The sequence below is a fragment of the Astatotilapia calliptera genome, chromosome 4, assembly GCF_964374335.1.
Source record: "Astatotilapia calliptera chromosome 4, fAstCal68.1, whole genome shotgun sequence".
Classification (NCBI taxonomy): Eukaryota; Metazoa; Chordata; class Actinopteri; order Cichliformes; family Cichlidae; genus Astatotilapia; species Astatotilapia calliptera.
The window spans coordinates 10,897,599-10,913,795 of record NC_137425.1 but is presented as its reverse complement, the minus strand read 5'-3'; the positions used below and the strand labels follow the sequence as shown (position 1 = coordinate 10,913,795).

At 40.2% G+C, this 16,197-nt stretch overlaps 1 protein-coding gene across 2 annotated transcripts in view; it reads left to right on the top strand.

The window, feature by feature from the left end:
- Nucleotides 1-16,197, top strand: part of col5a3a (collagen, type V, alpha 3a) — a 44,707-nt gene that overhangs the window by 24,772 nt on the left and 3,738 nt on the right. For both annotated transcript variants that reach the window (XM_026164624.2, XM_026164623.2), the window contains 41 exons: nt 78-131; nt 620-664; nt 1,032-1,085; nt 1,882-1,926; nt 2,273-2,326; nt 2,787-2,831; nt 2,970-3,023; nt 3,133-3,240; nt 3,679-3,732; nt 4,074-4,127; nt 4,260-4,304; nt 4,519-4,572; nt 4,874-4,918; nt 5,029-5,082; nt 5,191-5,244; nt 5,376-5,429; nt 5,546-5,653; nt 5,912-6,001; nt 6,222-6,275; nt 6,472-6,579; nt 6,892-6,999; nt 7,085-7,138; nt 7,297-7,350; nt 7,451-7,558; nt 7,662-7,715; nt 11,037-11,090; nt 12,666-12,719; nt 12,847-12,900; nt 13,010-13,117; nt 13,225-13,278; nt 13,380-13,433; nt 13,586-13,639; nt 13,757-13,810; nt 13,906-14,013; nt 14,128-14,181; nt 14,304-14,357; nt 14,446-14,553; nt 14,639-14,692; nt 15,123-15,158; nt 15,615-15,668; nt 15,761-16,061. In XM_026164624.2, coding sequence (XP_026020409.2) covers nt 78-131; nt 620-664; nt 1,032-1,085; nt 1,882-1,926; nt 2,273-2,326; nt 2,787-2,831; nt 2,970-3,023; nt 3,133-3,240; nt 3,679-3,732; nt 4,074-4,127; nt 4,260-4,304; nt 4,519-4,572; nt 4,874-4,918; nt 5,029-5,082; nt 5,191-5,244; nt 5,376-5,429; nt 5,546-5,653; nt 5,912-6,001; nt 6,222-6,275; nt 6,472-6,579; nt 6,892-6,999; nt 7,085-7,138; nt 7,297-7,350; nt 7,451-7,558; nt 7,662-7,715; nt 11,037-11,090; nt 12,666-12,719; nt 12,847-12,900; nt 13,010-13,117; nt 13,225-13,278; nt 13,380-13,433; nt 13,586-13,639; nt 13,757-13,810; nt 13,906-14,013; nt 14,128-14,181; nt 14,304-14,357; nt 14,446-14,553; nt 14,639-14,692; nt 15,123-15,158; nt 15,615-15,668; nt 15,761-16,061 — 2,866 coding nt within the window. The remainder of the gene's footprint in view (nt 1-77; nt 132-619; nt 665-1,031; nt 1,086-1,881; nt 1,927-2,272; nt 2,327-2,786; nt 2,832-2,969; nt 3,024-3,132; nt 3,241-3,678; nt 3,733-4,073; nt 4,128-4,259; nt 4,305-4,518; nt 4,573-4,873; nt 4,919-5,028; nt 5,083-5,190; nt 5,245-5,375; nt 5,430-5,545; nt 5,654-5,911; nt 6,002-6,221; nt 6,276-6,471; nt 6,580-6,891; nt 7,000-7,084; nt 7,139-7,296; nt 7,351-7,450; nt 7,559-7,661; nt 7,716-11,036; nt 11,091-12,665; nt 12,720-12,846; nt 12,901-13,009; nt 13,118-13,224; nt 13,279-13,379; nt 13,434-13,585; nt 13,640-13,756; nt 13,811-13,905; nt 14,014-14,127; nt 14,182-14,303; nt 14,358-14,445; nt 14,554-14,638; nt 14,693-15,122; nt 15,159-15,614; nt 15,669-15,760; nt 16,062-16,197) is intronic.

The window sequence follows — 16,197 nt, the reverse complement described above, 5'->3', positions numbered from 1 at the left end:
GTGATGTCAGCATACAACCATTGGACCAAGATCATGTGAGGACAGACTGTATGATCACCAGGGTTTCTTGTTCTTAGGGTCCAATTGGAGAGATGGGGCCCCCAGGTCAACAGGGGAATCCTGGAGTGCAGGTATTTCATCATCAGAAAAGTTACTTTGAGAGTTAATCGCCTCAGTATTACACAGTTGGCATCGAGAATGCATTTTCTGTGCATGAAGACTTGTTTCTTTGCATTGTTACTCCATCTCACGGTTTACTTGCTCTTCTCTAGGTTTAAAAAGTATCTTTGGCCTTTTGGGCATATAAAAATTAATTATACATTTGCATGACTCAATAAAGGATTCAATATAAGAGGCTGTTTTGTTAGTTAACGAAAGGACTGTTTCAGTAGAAACAACATTTTGTACCCGACAGCAACAAAGTGTCATTTTAAAATGCTGTCAATGACATTACAGTCATGTAAAGAAGTGTTTGTCATATTTTCAGATAGATCCTATTATTATTCACGGCTCTTACATAAATGCACCATATTAAAACACACAGAGTCATGCAAATCTAGGCTCCCAGCCGTCTGCTAAACGCAACACTTAACTTGATTGATGCTTTGTTTTGGTGTAGGGCTTGCCTGGTCCTCAGGGTCCCATTGGATTGCCAGGAGAGAAGGTAGGGAGCATGTCTCTCACTTAATTTTAAAATTAAAGCTGTGCCCTTATGAACCCTGTCATCACACACTCAAAGGAGACAGGCTGAACAGGGGAGTATGACCAAGCCACTTCTGGCTCCCATTCAGGCAATGTGGAGCTAGACAAGAAATCAATACACAAGAAACACACACAGGCATAACAGACACCTGGGACAGTCTTGGGTGCTGCACATCATAAAGCCAGACTGATAAAAGAAATAATAAAGACTTGGTCACAAATACAATATGTAGCAGCAAAGTGGAAATTTTGTTCACTCAGTGATGAGTTGAGGTTTTATGCATCTGAAGCTTGACTCTAGTATTAATACCTCTTTATGTCCCATACAGGGTCCCCAGGGGAAACAAGGCATGCAGGGACTGCCAGGCATTGACGGACCTCCCGTAAGTAACACGCAAACCTGTGTCTGTGCACAACTTATATTCAGTATCAGAGTTTTCTACTGATGCACCAGTCACCATCAGCTGATGTACTGCAATCAGTTTAAACATAGCATTTATGTACAGATTTTAATAAATAAGCCTATTTATTAATTTTTAATAGTATCTAGACAAAGATACTAGCTTATGAAACAGAGAGTTGTTTACCCACTGCATCTGTTTCATTTTTAAGTTTAAATTCTAAAACTTCCTTTTTTTCCATTTTAAATCATCCTTTTTATATGTTTTTATTTTTTAATTTCTCTGTAAAGCACTTTGAATCACCTTGTTGTTGAATTGTGCAATATAAATAAACTTGCCTTGCAAATTAAGCAAACTGTGTATGCATACAGCTGTTTGTATGTAGACACACACACACACACACACAATGCAGAAAAGTAGGCAAGGATTAAATTGGCTAACCTACACTTTCTGTGGTTTGCCGGTAGGGGGACATAGGAGGCATTTTCTGAAATGGATCCATGGATCCAAGGCAAGGCATTTTGAATAATAGTCATTTTACAGTGAAGCTTTTCTCATTTACAAGGATTAATTTTAGACGGAAGTCAAACACATTTTTATACATAATGGTTCTTGTATTACTTTTTTGCAAAACTTGGTGAGATATAATGGTGCTTCACTCTCAGCCCTGATGCAGCTTCCTGCTTTTCACTTTTCAAACAGAAATTCCTATGTTGAGGTGATATAATAATCATGTATTTTACTGATAAGTCAAACGGGTACTTTTGTTCCTGCTTAGGGTCACCCAGGAAGAGAGGGCCCCCCAGGAGAAAAAGGCATCCAAGTGGGTATCTGCATGTCTGAAGCTTGTCTATTGCAGTAATGGATCAAGATATCAAAATGCCAATGTCATATTTTTTTTTCCAAATCTACATCTGTGTATTAACATTAAGGCTTATCATTATGATCATTGTGTCCCTACAATGCCATCTTTATTATAAAAAAGCCTAAGTCCATTAGTGTAAGCAGCATGCACTCAGATTCATCCGCTTGTCTTGTTTCCTTTTTGTCTGACAAGAGAAAAAGTCACTGAGTGCATTGTTTATCCATATCTAATAAGAGAATTGCCTCTTTGCTGGCTACTTCTTATTTTAAAAAGAGTACTATAATAATGTTATATTTTCATGTAGGGTTTACCAGGGGCTCAGGGACCAGTTGGTTACCCAGGGATTCGGGGAGTAAAGGTGAGACAATGATGGACAAGCTACATGGTGACACATGGAGGGAGAGCACCTCAGTTCTCAAGGGGACTGCCAATAGACAAATGAGAAGCATTTGATGGATAGAACAAATGTTACATACAGTAGTAAAGTAGTCCATTTTGACTGACTATGCTTTTGAAAGAGTGGAATAAAATATGAAGTTGTCATAGAAAGGCTTTCTGCTTGGGTTTGGGTTTCTTAAATCCTCCAGGGGAAGCCCTTGTTGGATTTTTTACCATGAAATGAATGTAATGCCAATAACTGCTGGAAAATGGATCAATTTTATGTAAAGAGAAAATCAATAGAGATTTACAGTTGTTTTATTTTAAGTTGATTCATTTGTGATAATACAGGTGAGTTGCATAATATATAAAGTCCAGAGTTTTTTTCTTGAATGTTGGTTTCTTAGTTTTCTTAAACTGGATGTTTTTGTTTTTCAAAGGGAGCAGATGGAGTTCGAGGTCTAAAGGGGAGCAAAGGAGAGAAAGTGAGTGACATAGATTGTGAACTTCTCTTTTTCTGCTGATGCCCAAACAATGGATTGCAACTACAAGGACACTTGACAAATTTTATCGTTATGATGGTGTTTAAAGTCCAGTTATTACCACTTCACAATGAATGACAGGGAGAAGATGGCTTCCCTGGGTTCAAGGGTGACATGGGTGTCAAGGGAGACATGGTGAGAGTGACATCTAATAACAAGCCTCTATGTTGTTTTCTCTTAGTTATTGTCTTTTGACTAAGATACATTTTTCTTACTTGCTTTCTGCTCTCATTCATGACTTCAGGGTGATAATGGAGTTACAGGTCCTCGTGGAGAAGATGGACCAGAGGGATCAAAGGGTCAAGCTGGACCCATAGGAGATACTGGTGCTTCAGGGATATCTGGCGAGAAGGTGGAGCTATTAAAAAAAAAACAACAAACAAACATTTTTCTTCAAGATAGACTGCCAAAGAAGAAAACTTGTATCTAACTGAGCAGCGAAGTTATGTATTAGTTTTGCTTAGTTTTCAGTTATTTAATGACAAACCTTTCCTATAAAATCACAGTTTAAAATTTCACAAAAATACTGAACATATGGATTTTAATGGCCTTACATTTATTACGACGCATTATACCCCAGTCCTGAGGCGAAATTGCCACTGCACCGGTGTGCATGTATTAGCTATTAATCTTTATGTCATCACTTTATGCAGTAATATAGACATTGCTTGCTGGTTTGGCACAATAATAATGTGCAGTACATTATAAATATCTTGACTGGTTATGGGTTTTTCTATTTAATACTTGCCTTATTTCTTCCTTCTCAATTTTTTGTCTTTTCTCTCTCCAGGGTAACCTTGGAGTGCCCGGTTTGCCAGGATACCCAGGAAGACAAGGTCCTAAGGTGATTTAGTGTTGATGGGCTATTATGATCAGTTAATGTATCCCCTGGTCCTTTATCAGAGCTTTAAGAAGAAAGATGTGTGTCACTGGCTGGACTGTTTCCTGTCTGATTAAAAATAAAGGATGATGAATAGCATATTAAAAAAGGCTATTTTATTTATAGTTCATTAGTGACATCAATTCATTACATGTTGATGAATGGTGTGTTTAAGGCTGTGTTGAGCTCATGGATTAGATTTGCTTTAATTTGATACAGTAGTTAATTATAAGTTAATGAGACATTAGGGGTGATGTCTGATAAATGGAGGGCTGAGGCTGATTAACCTCTACTTGTGTCTCCAGGGATCACTTGGCTTCCCTGGTGTGGCCGGGGTCCCAGGAGAGAAAGGACGAAGGGTGAGAGCTATATGAACATTTTAATACACATTACATTCTGACTTTCACACGATTTGCATTTACATTTATTATGTAGGGGATATGTATTTGAAGTAACTGACTGATGAATACTTGTTACCCTTTACAATGCAGGGCCCAGCTGGTCAGCAAGGCACCGGTGGGCAAAGAGGTCCTACTGTGAGTACAGCTTTAGGTGCCCTGCCTACACACCATTTTATTTTAATATAGAAACCCAAGTATACTCAGTCTAATTATATATGGTATATCAATGTGATAACTTGTGACTCACACGGTTACATCACTACAATGTTGTCATATTACAACATATTTGTGTTCCACCTCCTGATAATTCATCAATGTGCTAATAAGCCTGCTGTTTGTTTTCCAATAGGGAGCCCACGGGGGAAGAGGAGGAAAGGGACCAACTGGAAAGCCTGGAGAAAAGGTACATGTAGTGTCATAAACAAAGATTATGTCCATGCACACATTTACACACACCTGGCTAACTCATAAAGTATGGATTAATGCTTTGACAAAGTGCAAACTGGTTGTTGCTTTGCAATTCTTGATGGCAGGCCATCTGGCATGCTACTGTCTAGAAGGGGATACTTCAATTTATACTCTCACCCTCAAAGAGCAATTTGGGAAAGCTAAAAATTTGTTGGCAGTCCGAAAACTAAAAATGTTTGAGTTGAGTTTGAGTCTAGCTATACATTCATTTGCCTTTTGCCTTTTTAATTTGTTAGGGTGCTGCTGGACAAGATGGTCCTCCAGGGTCCCCTGGAGAACAGGTAATGTTTTTAACTACTTCATAATAAATATGATACATTTAGCACCTTTTTTTGTGTGTGTGAAATCTTGGCATCATAGCTATGTTTTGATAACCTGCCTTATCTGTTAGGGTCCTCGAGGACCACAGGGAAGACACGGTGAACCAGGACCCAAAGGGCCTAATGTGAGTGGGCTACAATGTGTTTGTCCTTTGGTTTACTTTACCCAATATTTATATTGACCTTTGATGATTTGTTTATTATAGTCATATCAGAAAATTCTTCTTTTGCAGGGTCCACCTGGAAAGGATGGAATACCAGGCCATCCAGGTCAGAGGGGAGAACCAGTGAGTCACTTTTGATCTACTGTAAACAATTGATAAAAACACAATGCCTTTTGATAATCAATCATCATATAAAAGGATCAGCTCCCCTCAATTGTGACAGAGGGTCACAACTAGCACTTCTTTTTCTGTAGGGCTTCCAAGGAAAGAATGGGCCCCCAGGCCCCCCGGGTGTGGTTGGACCACAGGTAAGAAAATCAACAATTTTTAATTCAATTTTTAATAAACTGGTTGTTTTTCACAAATGACATCTACAATAACTACCTACCATCTGCTATGTGCTGTATGCTATGGTTGCTTTTAGGGCAAATCTGGTGAGACAGGACCAACAGGAGATAGAGGTCATCCAGGTGCACCAGGGCCACCAGGTGAGCATGGTTTACCAGGAACTGCCGGAAAAGAGGGTGCCAAGGTGAGTACTTTTCATCATGATGTTTGGCTCATAATCACCTACCAGTATTGCCTTATCACTGTTATATTAGATAAAGCCCAAAGACTCTCTCAGCACTGCCAGAATATCTCTTGGATCTCATCCTGTCCTCTAATTTTCTAATAAACAACACATGAAACCAGACAGTTTCGAGTGTATGATGGCCTATAAGTGATAAATGTTCTTCCTTGGTGTGACTGTCTGGTTGGTATATGAAGGCCAATTATTTGCTCTTTCTAGGGAGACCCAGGTCCATTAGGTGCCCCTGGGAAGAGTGGCCCTGTTGGGCTTAAAGGCTTCAGAGGGAGCAGAGGGACGCCTGGCCAAACAGTAACAAAAATTTTCATATACCTAATATCTATACTGTGCTGACTGCTAACAGCAATTGATGAGTCAGGTTTTTGCACTTAATTAGAGTACTTACATTTACTATAGGTACTCTAATTCATGTGATTGCCTTTAGATCCCAAGTTAAGAATTTTGCAAATTAAAGGTGTAAAAAGATTTGTTGTCCCAGGATTGTGAAGGCTGTTTGTTTCTGTGTCTCCAGGGTCCTGCAGGTTTGAAGGGGGGAGAAGGCCTACCAGGTGTCGCTGGACCTATTGTACGTCTAATTTGTTGAAATTGCTTTCCCATCCTATTCCCTGCTCCATTTTCTGCCGCTATGTTTTATAGAATACTAGGACATATGAAGCAGGAGGCTGTTTCCATGGTGACCAGTGATCGTGACCGTTGCGTTAAATCAAATAGTGAATCATGTGATATAGTTCTCTCACCTCGCTATCTCTTCTTTTTTCCAGGGTTCCACTGGAGAGAGGGGTCCCGCTGGGCCGGCTGGCGCTATTGGCCAGCCAGGACGCCCTGGCGGCATTGGTCCTGCTGGGCCGATGGGAGAGAAAGGCGAGCCAGTAAGATTTGGAACATTGCTAATTTTGTTTCTTACGCAACAATGTCCACTAACACGTATGGTACAATCACCTCCCACCACTGGGTAATAAGCAACGTGTGCTCTCACTTTGGAATGTGATATTATGAGCCAGAGAGCAGGAGAAAGGTAAAGAAGACAGTGAGAGGATATATAAGTGTGATCATGTCTGCTTTCCTGAAAGTGGGTTTTTTTTCCTGGTGTGACACATTAATCAATGTGTTGTGTTGCTTAATGAGAATAACAGTTATAATATATAATATAGATATATGCTGTTTTGCTATCTGTTTGCTAGGGAGAGAAAGGACCTCCAGGGCCAGCTGGGCGTGATGGAGAACTGGGACCAAGAGGGCTGCCAGGGGCTGCAGGACCTCCTGGGCCTCCAGGGGAGGATGGAGACAAGGTGTAGTGAACAGTTAACATTTGCAACCTTTGTTCTTGCTGATTTTTGGACTTAGTTTTTCATGTGTTTGCACTTACCTTGATAGGGAGAAACAGGAGTACCAGGCCAGAAGGGTAGCAAAGGAGACAAAGGGGAAGCTGTGAGTATGCGTTTTTAAGTATAAGCATGACTGTGAATCACCAGGAGGTGGGGGATAAAGGGTTATGAATGATTTGTCATAATTTAGAAAGCCTGAGCCTTTAATCGTGTTCTTCCATCAGTAAATATGTATTGAACTTTCAGTCCGCTCCTTTATAGGGACCCCCAGGACCTGTTGGAATTCAAGGACCTGTGGGTCAGCCAGGACTGCCGGTATGTGCCACAATTTAAAAACAATAAAAAAACCCATAAAGGTTGGCTTGAACTGTGCAATTGTGCAATGCGGACTTGTCTGCGTCTGTGTTTGTTTTAGGGTGCAGATGGTGAACCAGGTCCTCGTGGGCAGCAGGGCATGAATGGGGCAAAAGGAGATGAAGGACCTAGAGGCTTTAAGGGAGGATCTGGTCCTTCTGGACTACAGGTAAAAAAAAAAAAGCACTGAATTTCAAGAGTGACTATGTCTCCATAATTATAATAGAGTATTTCCTTTCCCTTCTCATGCCTATCACTATACTTCTTTGTAGGGAATGCCAGGACCACCAGGGGAGAAAGGAGAGAGTGGGCATGTTGGCTCAATGGTGAATACTGCACAGCAATCTCAGCACATACATCATTCATCTCATGTCCATTAGGTCCACTGCTGCTTTCAGGTTGCTTCTGACTCATCACTTCTCTGAGATCTTACATCATTATCTTTTTGACTACCCATAATCTTTTTCAGTATTAAACACTATTTCTCACTTCATCTAAAAACCTTTAAATATGTTTCTTTAATTTTTTCACTTTATCAAGAACAGTTTAATCTCTTTGAAAACTGTATCTGTATGTATGTATTTAGTAATGGGAAACAATTATTTACAAGAAAGATATTAGACCATAGGATCCGTAGCCTTTGCAAATAGTGTGTAAATTTACACTTTACACATTCACATGATATACATTTTTCCTCATCCATGATGAGGAAATTGGGCATTACAGTGGTGCAGTGGTTATCACTGTCACCTCACAGCAAGAAGGTTTGAATCCCAGTGCAAAGACATGCAATTATCTGAGTTATATTATTTGATGATCTTAAATTGGCTGTAGGTGTGAGTGCAAATTTCAGGCTGTCTAGCATGTCCAGCGTGTAACCCTCATCTCGTCCTATGACAGCTGGGATAGGCTTCAGCCCCCACTCTAGCCCCGAGTTGGATAAGTGGAGGAAAATGGTCTTATTAGCATTATTATGTGTGAGATTATAGAAGTTATTGCCCAGCTCATACAAATGAAACTGCTTTTTCTTGGTCCCAGCATTCCTTTTGACTTATTACTTTTGCATTTTCCCGCGGAACAACAAATACCATCCCCTTTCTGTGGGACTAAAAGGAGATGGAAAGACAAAGCTGGCAAGATTAGAATAATTCATTAAAAAATGCACCACTATTTAGTTCATTATGTTTTGTTACAATTTCTGTTTCTGGATAGATATACACAGCTGCACAAAAATAATAGAATATCTATGAGTATGATAGTTTTCTCCAGGACAATAAACATAAAAAGAATTAAAGAAAGAATAAGTGATGAAATTCAGTAAGTGTATAATAGAATATGTCTTTATTTTAGAGAGATGGCTCCAATGAAAAGATGTAATAGCTAAATGTTATTTTAGGATATACATTTTTTCTTTAAATTGCTTATTATGGAAAAAAAAAAGACTTCTAATGAGACAACAAAGGAGGCAAAATTGTTTTATTTTTAAGATTCTGGTGTTTGTATTGCACAGTTTTAAGGTATCTGCAGTCAATAGTTGGTACACAGACGCCCCACCTGAGCTTTAATTAGTACTACCTATTTAGTTCATTAGCACCAGCTGTGCTGAATCTGCTGCTGCGGTTTAAACTTGTGAGTCACCCTTTCCTCTGCCGATAATCATTAACATTTACCACCCTGAAATTGGGGGATGTGTTGTTGCGTGGGGCTGGTTTTTCTGAGGTCAGTGATTAGTGCTGATGTTTTTACAAGAGGTAAGACTGATATCCAAAGAAAATCCAGTCTTGGCTTTTCCAGTTTATTGTGAGCCAAATGCACACAAATTAAAGAGGAGTCAACTACATCCTGAAATAAGGGTGTTCTGTCAAAGCTTGTGTAGGTTTTCTGTGGATACACTGGTCTCCTTTCACTGTCGAAAGAAATGCACATTAGATTAAGTGGTGATTCTAAATTGGTTTTATTTATGGATGTGAGTGGGAATCACTGTATGTGTCCCTGCAATGGACTGGCAACCTTCCTAGGATGCCCAACACCTCCTGGCCAGTGATAGCTGAGCTCCAGCTGCTCTGGGACCTCATGTGGACAAGTGCTTAAGAAAATGCCTCCAGTAGTGTTCCCCTTAAAACATGCTTGAAAACCGTAATAGCTGACAAATTCCACCTTGGAGGAATTTATGAAAACCTAGCTATATTTGTGTTTTCCCAATAACAGACATTTTGATACGCAGGCAGTGTGACTTGTCATAACAGCAAAAGCACAAGTGAAACTAATAATGTTAACTACGGTTCCGCTCCAGGTAATGATCCCAGTAAGCCGTGTCAGAGAGCCAGCATGCACAATATCATAGCGAGCAAAAGATTTTAGTAGAGACATATCACAGCAGTGACATAATGACACGCTTAACAAATGAGCAATCCTTAAGACTTCTTATAGTCCCTCATTAGCTCCATAGCAGTCAATGTTATGCTGACAGGTCAGTCATTAAAATCTGGCATGTAAATTTGGGCATTTGGTTATATTTTATAAATAATTATTATTAGTTGAAAGAAAGCTATTTAAATGCATTAACCTGTAATATCGCTACATCATTTTTAATCTGTGATTTAAGGCCAAGATTGAAAAGTAGTAGTACCCAATAGACCTTGGCTTCATGTGTAAGAAAGATTATCCCAGGAAATGAATAGGTCATTCTGTATGTGAAAGAAAGAAATAAGATAAATAAAAACAGAAAAAGAAGCAGTGACAGAAAGGAGGCAGTGGAGCAATGGAGTGGAAGGAAGAGGCGGGGCTCTTATTGTGAGCAGGAAGACGGTGTGACAGCTGCTAATCAGATTAGCCTCAGCCTTGGCCGTCTAATGAGCATCCTCCTTTGTGACAGTCATCTCACAACGCTGTCAGCCATGAACACACGCTCAACAAGATTCTCTATAGCCCCTCTTCTCCACAGCCAGATTAGGGAGGGAATGCATTAAAATGGAACCAAAACAAGAGAGAGGGAGAGAAGAGAGATGCTGAGGACTCAGTGGGGAAGTTTCATTCATGTGTGAGTGCCGCGGATCACAGAATTCTTCCCCCTAATGCCGAAGTATTTCTCCACCAGAAGGATATGTGTTTCCTCTAGTCCCACATAGTCTCTCTCTGGGCAGATTGTCTGTCTTTCTGTTTCAGTGTCTTTGCAACACAAGGTTCCCTCCAAGACTTCAGAGTGATTCAGAGCGCGGCTCAGCATCTACTCAACTGAAACTGAAGCCGAGCACATTTAGGATTAATTGCTTGGCGCTCTCTTGAGCAACACAGAAGAGTCAAATCACATGCTGTCCCTGGTTTGAAGAATATGGTCTTGCACATCACAGGATAGATGTTTCTTATTAATAAGAGAGAATATGAGAGAGGATGTTTGGGGAATTTGAGAACGAATCGGAGCCTGTGTCATACTGAGGATAACTGTCTGACCTGTGTGGATGTCTTCACCGTGTCACTACGATAGCAATCATAGATACTTAGTTCCATTTCATAAACAATTCAACATGGACTTTAATTTAAAAGCACCAGCTAATGCACTACTTACATTCAGTTACATTCAGCTGCATTTCTGTTGTTATTATTATCGTTATAATTTTTAGTTAAACATGTCATTTCTGTCTTCACAGGGGCCTCCAGGACAGCCGGGTCCACGCGGTCCTCAAGGGCCAATTGGGGGAGAGGTAATTTTTTCATTTTTTAAAATATCTTTTTTAATTACATACCTAGATATAAATACTGCACTATTATACTACATTTATTACAAAGGTAGTTTCAATAAACATAAAGAAAGAGACAACTATACATGTACAAAAAGTTCCATCACTTGCCCATAGTCTTGAAAAATCTCAAAGCACTCATTGTGGAGCATGATCTAAATTCATTTTTATTTCATCTAAACTGATTTTAATGTCAGAGGCATTTTCTCCTGAAAGTTGAAATCTTTTTTGGCTACAAAATTCTCTGATAGATTTTTGTTCAGGACTTAGTCTTAATGTTTATAAAGCTGTTCATGTGCATGCAAAACATGGACTGGAAAATGCACAAAGTGAAGAAACAAGTGTTAAATTAGTTAAAACAATAAATGCACCAGCACAGTTTGCTTGATTTAGTAATGCTAATCAGCATAATCAGTATTACCAGATATTCTAATTTGCCTCTCGTGATGAATAGATGTGCATAACTTTTCATAATTACTCTGCCATGATCCTGTAACTTTTCAGATCATTTTCAGAACTTTGAAAATATTTATTCTTTGTTCTTGATCTGGTCTTTAGGAAAATTAGTCATTAAGATTTCATTAGCATTTTTGTCATTTAATACATTTTAAAAGTAGAAAGTCTGTAAATACTGAAGTAACACACACCTTGTGCAAGCATTAAAATAACAGATACACAGTACTATCAAAAATACCAATGTAATAGCTCGTGCGGTGAAATACAAAGCACAATGCTTTGTATTTTCCAGCCCTTCATCTATACAGTCTCTTTTCAGCACTTCCTTCCACGCTGCCTTTGAAACTTGAATTATTAAATAGAATTAGGATATAATCCCTGGGAGAGAGTTATATTTACTGCTCTATGAATCATTAAGAAGTATTAGACTATTATCCTTGAGAGGCAGTTATATTTACCTCTAGTAATGGCCGTCCCTCTACAGCCTCTCATGCCAGTCAATTATTTAGCAGCAAGTTGCAGAAAGCATATGAGCCACACTTTTGCTTCATCACAGGAAGCTTGGAAATACAGCGGTGCAGAGGTGGTTGGATCCATAAATGGACGGTACATGGAATAGTGGGAAAGAGTGAAATGGGGGTGAGACAGCATGTGAGGAAAGCAGTTGACAGCAGGAGTTCAGTAGTAGTGCGTGGCTGTATTCAACTCCCAGGCTTGTGCACTCTACCAAAAACATGTTTTTTTCTGGGTTTGTCTCTAGACACAGGGCAAAGTACACTGACATATGTGTGTGCATAATAACATACTTGCACAAACAAACAAACCAAGTGATAGAAAGAGAGGAAATAGAATATCCACCCTCTGTGATTTAGACAATATCCACACAGCAAATCTGACAGTATTTTCTTGTGTTGTGAAAACTCTGTTCCAGTTTCTGCCTTCTGTGGGAAAACTGCTGACAAACAAACACAAAATACTGCAGAATGCTGCAAAAATTGATTTTCAAAAATCAGATGAATATTTGAAACTCACTCTTGTTTTATGATGCTGCAGTTCAAGCTGTTCTCTCTCCTCCTGCCACAGGGCCCACCTGGAATGCCTGGTGGAGTCGGACAGCCTGGACTTGTTGGAGAGAAGGTCAGCGTTTCCCATTAGTAAAGACACGTGTGTGCATATGCACATACAGTAGAATAGTAGTGGTTTGTGTGTGTGTAAACGTGAACTTGTGTGTATAGAGGTTTATCAATTTTTCCCTCACCATCAGGGTGATGATGGAGAAGCTGGAGACCCTGGACGAGCTGGAGAGCCTGGCATTGCTGTGAGTCACATTACCTTTATGCCATCTTCTGGTCTTTTTAAGTTCATTTTATCTTTCCTTAGGCTCCTTAACCTTTCAAGGATTGTCATTACATTTGCTGGTGTCTCAGGGTCCCAAAGGCGATGTCGGAGAAAAGGGGGATTCTGGTCCTCCCGGTGCAGCTGGCCCCCCTGGGCCCAGAGGAACACCAGGAGAAGACGGACCCAAAGGCAACCTTGTTAGTCTCTGCAGATCAGTGACATTTTATTGCTTTCTTGCTATTAGGCCGGCTAGTCCTTTAGTGCCACATATGATGCTTTTTTAACTCACTGCTTTTGCCTGTAGGGTCCTATTGGATTCCCTGGAGATGCAGGGCCCCCTGGTGAGCTTGGTGTCAAGGTCAGAGCTAATGTTTCTATTTACTGTCGTATTCTGGTTTTTTTTGTTGTTGTTGTTGATTTTTTTTAGTCTCTATTCTTACATTACATTGATTTGTTCAGGGAGTCGATGGTGCATCAGGACCTAAAGGAGATAGTGGAGATCCCGGCAAAGCAGTAAACAGCAATGTTTCTTTTAACATTCATTTTTTATAAGATTAATTGAAATCTTGTTCATTTGTTGACACAGTGACATTAAGTAAAGGTTGCCAGTTTCTTTCCAACTGATGGGAATTTCTTTTTCTTTTTTTCCCCTCTTATTTCTGCAGGGACCGCCAGGGGCTTCAGGAGAGCCTGGTCCTCCAGGACCACCTGGAAGGAGGGTAATCGTAGTTTACAGTATATATATTGTATATATATTTTTTTGCATGTATAGGTATATGAAGTGTTTATTTGCAGATAATACTCATGCTCATGCCATTCTCTGCTGTTTTTTTCAGGGCCATGTCGGTGCTGCAGGAAAAGAAGGAAAGCAAGGCATGAAGGGAGCTAAGGTAAGCTCAAAAAACAGTGATCTCTCTGAAGAATCCTTTTTTGATCTATTTTGCTATTGATGCCTTGCTCTTGCATCTGTCTTCTGGCTCTGTAGGGGACAAGTGGACCCCCGGGATCAGTGGGGAAGACAGGCCCAGTGGGACCCCAAGGACAGCCAGGAAGGTCTGGTCCAGAAGGGTTTCGAGGCATTCCAGGTCCAGCGGTATGTATATGGATGCAAAATTGTATTTTTATTCAAAGGTGGCATAATATTAGGAAACTGAAATTGACTTTGAATACCATACACATTGATATTTTGTGTGTGTGTTTTTTGCAGGGTGAACCAGGATTAAATGGACCGCTAGGGCAGACTGGACCACCAGGACCAATAGTAGGATTCTTATATGTGGCTAATATTTGAATCGGTTTTCATAAAATAATGAAAACAGAAAAAATTATATTTTGTACACTCTACATTACTGATGTAAATAATACATTTGACTGTGTAAACAGGGGCCACCAGGACTCCCAGGATTAAGAGGAGATCCTGGTAGCAAGGGCGATAAAGTGAGTGTTTAGCTTTCGACAGAGAGGCCGTTTTGCACCAGTCTAAATATAATGACACAGTGATGATGAACCATGTCTCTATTTGCAGGGTCATGGTGGGCTGATTGGTCTAATTGGCCCCCCGGGAGAACCAGGTGAGAAAGGAGACAGAGGCCTGCCAGGAAACCAGGGTGCACAAGGATCCAAAGGAGATGAGGTATATATGGTTGCAGCAAGGAACACCAATACATGCAGAACGTCAGTCTACAAACAAGATATGATAAATCTTTGCTTATATCCAGGGTATGAATGGTCCTCCTGGACCCACTGGCCCACCAGGACCACCTGGACTCGCAGTAAGTGTTACACAGCAGCCCTTAAGACAGTGTCCTCTTTTTCATCTACTGCATACATGTATAAATAATCGTTTTGAGTGGCCATACATGGTGGATCCTTAGATTTTGCTAAGGCCAAAACATTAGTATTTGCATGAGCATTTGTATGCAGCTATGTCAGTAAATTTTGTCTTGTTTATACTTTTTCGTAAAATAATTTGTACAAATGTAAAACACACCTCAACAAGCTTGAAATGCATAAATAATAAATAATAACTTATTATGACCCAACATAGCAGCTGGCTTGCAGATTATTGTTGCTATTGAGAAGGTGCCTGATTAGTATTTTGCAGTGCTTTCTTGAGTAATTAGATCATTTTCTAATCTTTAATAGCTGCTAAAAATTTATGTATGTTTTTAATACTAACATACTCATCATCTCCTCTCTTAGGGTGCAGCTGGCCAGAAAGGATCTAAGGGAGAAACGGTGAGCTAAGTAATTTCTCTTATTTATACATTGCTCTTCCTGTGTTCACACCTCTGCTTCGTAAGCAGCTGCTGGGAACATATGCTGGGGAAGAGAGAGAAAGTACCTTTGTTGGCTTAAATGTACCATGCTTCATAATCATAATACTCTGCTGTGTTTACGGCATGTCTTTGGAACTAAAAGCCTGCTGTACAGCCATGCTTGCCTTGTGTCTGATTTTTCCATTTTTCCATTTTAATAGGATTTGGCTCTGGTTTGTGTGATGTTATGAAAACTAGTATAGTGTGTCTTGAGAGTGAAGGCTTTGACCACAGCGTGCTGATGCACACAGCTGGATAATCCTTTAAAGCGGCATCCATATCTGGCCGGATAATGTCAGAATTTAGCCTAGAGGCCCTAGAGAGGCTACAGGTGAGACGTGATTGACATAAAGTTTTGTCCCCTTCTATTTCCCAGGGTGTCATTGGTCCCAGAGGAGATCCGGGTCCTGCTGGTCCCCCAGGACCTCCAGTGAGTACCTGCAATAATCCACTTTGTGACCTCAGTTCTGGTTTTATCCTCTTTCTTTTTATTTGACCCCTTTTTGACTCTGCTTCCCTTAGGGACTGCCTGCAACAATCATTGAGCCCCTTCCTATCATGGAAGGCAGGCGGAAGAGAAGAAGGCACTCGGAACGGACAAGAAGAGCAGCCCCACCTAGGGATGACAATATAGAATTGGACATGGAGGAGCCCCTCCAAGGAGACCAGCCTCTGGAGGAAGTTGAAGGAATGGAAGAAGTGTTTGCCACGCTGTCTTCTATGAAAAACGAAGTGGAGCTCATGAGACGGCCTCTTGGATCCTTTGAGAGCCCTGCTCGGACATGCAAAGAGCTCATGATGGTTCAACCGAAATACAAAGATGGTTAGCAAGAAATATGCTTAGTAATTAATGCTTCTTTCACCACTTGGTGCCAACAAATATTTAATCAGAAATCTACTTCAAAGAAAAGTGATGTGCATCTTCTTTAACCCTCACCCTTTTAAGTCAAGAGGCTGCT